The sequence below is a fragment of the Zonotrichia leucophrys genome, unplaced genomic scaffold (assembly GCF_028769735.1).
Source record: "Zonotrichia leucophrys gambelii isolate GWCS_2022_RI unplaced genomic scaffold, RI_Zleu_2.0 Scaffold_71_232695, whole genome shotgun sequence".
NCBI lineage: Eukaryota > Metazoa > Chordata > Aves > Passeriformes > Passerellidae > Zonotrichia > Zonotrichia leucophrys.
This window is the reverse complement of record NW_026992276.1, coordinates 46046-51892: the sequence shown is the minus strand read 5'-3', so window position 1 is coordinate 51892 and position 5847 is coordinate 46046. Positions and strand designations below refer to the sequence as shown.

Genomic DNA, 5847 nt, shown 5'->3' with positions numbered 1-5847 from the left:
GCCTGATTAGTTCTAGACGGAAAAGCTTCTGGCCACCCTGAAAACGTACATACGTACACTAACAAGTATCTGTATCTCTGTGCCCTAGGCAATTCAGAAAAATCAACTTGCCAATAATCTCCTGGTTGTGGCCCAATTTGCAACTTTCTCATTTGTATTTGTCTCCTAACTACTGGATTATTTTTCAAACATACCGGGCACATTGCATTAACTCTTTTTGCCATTGTTAACATCTGATTAGAGATTATCTCATTCTTTAAAAATTTTACCAATGCTTCTGCCCCTCAATGGCATTTATTATGTTCTGATTCCAAAATAAATTTCATTATTTGTCCCATCAGCGTAACATACCACCTAAGCTGATTCCTCTGTGCCCCTAGCAAGTTTATTAGTTTTCCATCTTCTATTGAATATTTGGGCTCTTGATTCAGGTATGGGGTAGCCGGATTTGTTCTTACCGGTACCAATGCCATTTGAGTCCATACTTCCCGTGCCACTTGCCGTGCTGTAACATCAGCAAATTGATTTCTTCTGTAAACTTCTCCTTCTGCATTCTGATGTCCTCTAACATGCATTACTGCAACTGCTTTGGGACTATGTACCGCATCCAGTAGCTGTAGCACTTCTTCCCGGTGCTTGATATTGGTTCCCTGTGAATTCAAAAGCCCCCTTTCTTTCCATAACGCCCCATGCACATTAACTACACCAAAGGCATATTTAGAATCTGTCCAGATATTAACCCTTTTGTCCTTGCTCAAGTACAGAGCTCTGGTGAGTCTAATCACCTCTGCCTTCTGGGCTGAAGTTCCAGGTAACAAAGCCTTTGCTTCTATTACCTGATCCGATGTTACCACTGCATACCCAGCATAGCGAGTCCCATTCTCAACAAAACTGGATCCATCAGTGTATAGTTCCCATTCAGGGTCTTCCAATGGTTCATCCTTTAGGTCGGGTCTGCTGGCATACACTTGTTCAATTACTTCCACGCAATCGTGCACTTGTCCCCCAGCCTCCTGGTCACTGCGTAAAAACTCTGCTGGATTAACATGGTTAGTAGTCTTTATTTCAATATCATCTTGTTCTCTCAGGATAGCCTGGTATTGCAACATTCGACTTGATGATAGCCAGTGATCCCCCTTTTGCTCCAAAACAGCCATGACCATATGGGGAACAAACACTTTCATTTTTGCCCCCAAAGTCAATTTCCGGGCCTCCTGAATAAGGATTATTGTTGCTGCCACGGCTCGTAAACACGAGGGCCACCCGGAACTTACCAAATCCAGTTGTTTAGAGAAGTATCCTACTGGCCTCTTCCATGATCCCACCTTCTGGGTGAGGACCCCCAATGCCAGTTTTTGCCTCTCATTTACATATAACTGGAATTCCTTGGTCAGGTCAGGGAGTCCTAGGGCTGGGGCCTCCTTTAGTGCCTGCTTCAATTCCTGGAAGGCCTTCTTTTGTTGTGTCGTCCATTCCAACCGATGCTGCTTCAAGGCCTCATACAGTGGCTTGGCTAGGAGACCAAAGTTCATGATCCACAGTCGACACCATCCCACCATTCCTAGAAAAGATCTCAATTCCTGATGGTTACGAGGCAAAGGAATAGCACATATTGCCTCTATTCGGTTAACTCCCAAACGTCTCTGCCCTTGTGTGATCTCACAACCGAGATAAATAACGCTATTTTTGATCAATTGAGCTTTTTCCTTAGAGACCTTATACCCTGCTTGGCCAAGCATATTAAGTAATTTAATTGTTAATTCCACACACATGTCCCTTTCCTTAGTGGCCAGAAAAATGTCGTCCACGTACTGCAGGACTACATACAAGGATGGAGATATTTTTACCTGGGTTATCTTCCATTCCTCCAGCTCCTTGGCCAGTTGATTTCCAAAAATAGTGGGGCTGAGCTTAAACCCTTGTGGCAGTCTGGTCCACGTAAGCTGCCTCTTTCTCCCAGAATCAGGACTCTCCCACTCGAAGGCAAAATATTTTCTACTCTCTACTGCCAGTGGGATGCAGAAGAAAGCATCTTTAAGATCAATCACAGAGAACCATTTAAACTCCTCCGATACAGATGTTAACAATGTATAAGGATTAGCAACAACTGGATGTATGTCCTTTACTATTTCATTAATCGCTCTCAAGTCCTGTACCAAACGATATTCACCATTAGGCTTTTTCACTGGAAAAATTGGAGTATTATACTCCGATTCACATTCCTGTAATATTCCTTGAACCAAAAATTGTTTAATTAACGGGGCTACTCCCCTCCTTGCCTCAAGCTTCAAGGGGTATTGCTTTACCCTCACTGGTCGGGCCCCTTCCTTAAGTTCCACTTTTACTGGCTGGGCAGCTTTAGATTTCCCGGGGACCCCCGACTCCCACACCCAGGGTACTACAGCCTGCTCAATTTCTTCTGGAATAGGAGAGGCATCTACTTCCTTAATCACAAAAATGCCTGCTATTTGTTCCTCAGGTATCTCCAATTTCACCCTTCCCCCTTCAAATATTATTTTCACATTAAGTCGGGACAATAGGTCTCTGCCAAGAAGGGGTGTGGGGCAATTTGGCATATACAGAAATTGATGATCCAATTCCTTCCCCCCGAACCTAAGATTTAAAGGTTGTAAAAATGGTTGTTCCTCTAGCTTCCCTGTTGCCCCCACCACCTGTACAGTTGTGTCACTCAAAGGTCCTAATAATCTATTAAGTACAGAATATGTAGCTCCAGTGTCTACCATAAATTCCTGACCCTTCCCATCTATCTCTAAAACTACCCTCAGGTCTTTGTCTAGTCAGCTTTGATTCTGATAATTTCCCAAAACTAGTGCTTGAGCTGCCTCTGTTGGTCCTCCCGTAAATCCTCCCACATGAGTATTCCCAACTAACCCCATATTCCCCCCTCTAACCGGGCATTCATTTTTCCAGTGCCCCAATTGTCGGCAAAATGCACACTGGTTTGGATCCAACCTCCCCGTGTTAGGTGCAAACCCAAATCCTCCCCGACCTCTCATCATCCCCCTCTGTCCACGATTAGCTCCTCCCCGACCTCGTCCCCTAATGAATTTTCCTCCTGCCCCTGTCTGTTGCATTACAGCCAAAATACTAGCTTGTTGTCTTTTTGCAGTTTCTTTTTCCCTGTTGTTGTATACCTTCCATGCTACCTCCAACATTTTATCCAAATTCCGAGTATCCTCCCCTTCCAGCTTTTGTAACTTTTTCCTAATATCCTCTTGTGATTGCCCTAAAAACAATAATGCCAATTGAAGTTTCCCTGATTGATCTTCTACATCTAAATTAGTAAACTTCCGAGCCGTGTCTTTTAACCGTTCCAAAAAGGCAGACGGAGACTCATTCTTGTCCTGCTTGACCGAATACAGCTTAGACCAATTCATAGTCTTAGGTATTCCTGTTCTAATTCCTTCCACCAACAATTCCTGATATCGTTTTACAGCCCTTATTCCTCCCGTAGAGTTTGGATCCCACCTGGGTTCCTCACTTGGCACCAATTCATCAACTGTTTCATTTAGTTGTCGCAACTTAATTTCCTCACGAGCCTTTTCTCTCATAGCTTTAATAACCATCTCCTTTTCTGTGGAATCCATTATAGTATCCAATAATACCTGTAAATCATTCCAGTCCGGATTCTGAGTTTTTATCACCATTTTAACCACCCTTGCTACCCTTTCGGGATCCTCCCGGTAACTTCCAGCCGATTGTTTCCATATTACCAAGTCCCCTGGAGAGAAAGGCACCTTTATAAGTATCCTTTCTCCCTGTGGTCCCACAGCTTCCCTTAACGGCGCAATTAACTGTGGCCCCTTCTGCCCCTTCCTTCCTTGGCGAGTCCGCTCTGCTAACGGAGTCCTTTTAATACTTTCACTCTTTTCAGTATCACTGTCACTCTCACTAGATGCCCTTTTTATAGTTATGTCAGCAGGAGGAGCAAAAGGTACATTAGGAACAACCGGACCCCTCGGAGGTGCTACACAATAGGACAAATCTTCTTCAATCGGGGGATACAAATCACGCTCCTTTCTTTCTCTACATCCAACACACCTGCTCTCATCATTCATCTGTAAAACCAAAATACCACACTCCTTTTGCCATTCTTCTTTCCGATATAAAACGAAAAACAAATCTAAATATGCTATTTCATCCCATTTCTCATTCCTCCTTAAAAAGTGCATCAAAGATTCCATTATCCCCAATTCCAGTGTACCATTCACTGGCCATCCCACTTCCCCAATCTCATATTCAGGCCACCAACGGTTACAATAATCTATCATTTTGCTCTTATCTAACTCTTGAGAAAAGCCTTCGCCTTTCCACCTTTTCAATATACAACCTAATGGCGTATTTCCAGGTATTTTTCCATTGGCCTGCACCAAAGTTTTAAAAGTTTTAAAAGACATCATATTACAGCCTTTAATTTTTCTTTTTTTTTTTTTTTTTTTTTTTCTATTCCACCTTTAATCCCAATAAACCAATATACCTTTTCGCCGTCCTTCCCCAAGAAAAAAAAAACAATAGGAGGCGAATTCCGGACCTGCGTACCCTAGACGTCTTATGGCCGGAGCCTAGGCTTTTTCCATTAACCACCAAACCAAATCCAATTATCACCTTTTTCCAATATAAAGCGCCTTCGGGCTTACCTTCTGCAGTCGTCCGACAGGCGCGGGGGGTCGGGCACGACCCGATGACTCCTCCGAGAAGTGCTCGGCGCCGGCTTGGAGTGGATCGAGACGCGAACCGTCCCAGCAACCCTCGGAGTCCTGCCGCGGTCGCCAGAAAACTGTTGCCCGAATGATAAAGGACACAAAACTCGGATAAGTTTTGTGCGGCGCTTTATTGAAGGGCCCGAGGGCCTGCAGACTAGCGTCCCCAAAAACAGAACCCCAAAATTCACACATGGGTGTTTTCCTTTTATACACAAGCAATTCATAACAAAGTCTCCAAGAAACAGTGGCCCTTCGCCAAACTACGGACCCTTGTAATACATTCCCTAGTTCACGAGCAAAATCATAAATCTTCTACCTGTCCTATTGTATGCTATCCCCAAACCGGTTAGTCTTCTTACTCTCCTACCCTGGCTTAATGTTTATTAGGTTTCTAAAGCTACTTGCCAGGGTTACACAAAACTCAATCACATAATATCAACGGCTACAAAATTATTTTTACAAACCAATTCACACAAAACTCATAACTAAACTATAATAAAACATTTTGCTAAATTTCATTTCTTTTCCAACAGCTTGATGCAGCAGAATGTTGTTCAGCTTTCTATTTTGTCTGCTGTCGCGTGATGGGACAGTCTGTTCTTCCACGTGTGGGTATTCAGTTATGTCTTCGTCTCCAGGCAGAAGTGGTTTGGTTTTGAGGAGGTCTTGTGTTTGGCTCAGGGGAATTCTTGTCACTGTTTGTGGGAGTGGTGTTTGCAGTACCTAGGTAAGGTTTTATGCTTTTTCCTGGGTACCATCTTGGACCAGATGGTAGTAGAACACACACATACCCTCTTCCCCAAGTAATCAACTGGAAAGTCCCAGAAATTTGGTGTGTTTCTACGTCCTTCACTAGCACAGATGGTTTCTCAGTGAGCTATGCTCGGGTAGTATTTGCAAAGTGGTGAAGTATTAGGGGGTCAGGCTCTGATGTTGTTCAATTTAGGAAGTTCATGACATAGAGAGCCTTGCAAAGTCTTTCAACTGGAGATTCGATTCTTGTGTCTCTGCTCTGTTGATTGAGGACTTTTTTGAGGGTTTGATGTGTCCTTTCCACAATGGATTGTCCTGTGGGGTTTGCAGGTATGCCTGTCTTGTGTTCTATTCCCCATTCACTGAAGAA

General features: G+C 43.6%; 1 protein-coding gene across 1 annotated transcript; it reads right to left on the bottom strand.

Moving 5' to 3' along the window:
- Positions 1-226: 226 nt before the first annotated feature.
- On the bottom strand, positions 227-4798 carry LOC135460638 (uncharacterized; the record flags this gene model as incomplete). The annotated part of the gene is made up of 3 exons (XM_064737543.1): positions 227-233; positions 502-2544; positions 4659-4798. Coding segments are annotated over 3 exons (2190 nt in total), but the record flags the coding sequence as incomplete, so codon positions are not given.
- Positions 4799-5847: the final 1049 nt, after the last annotated feature.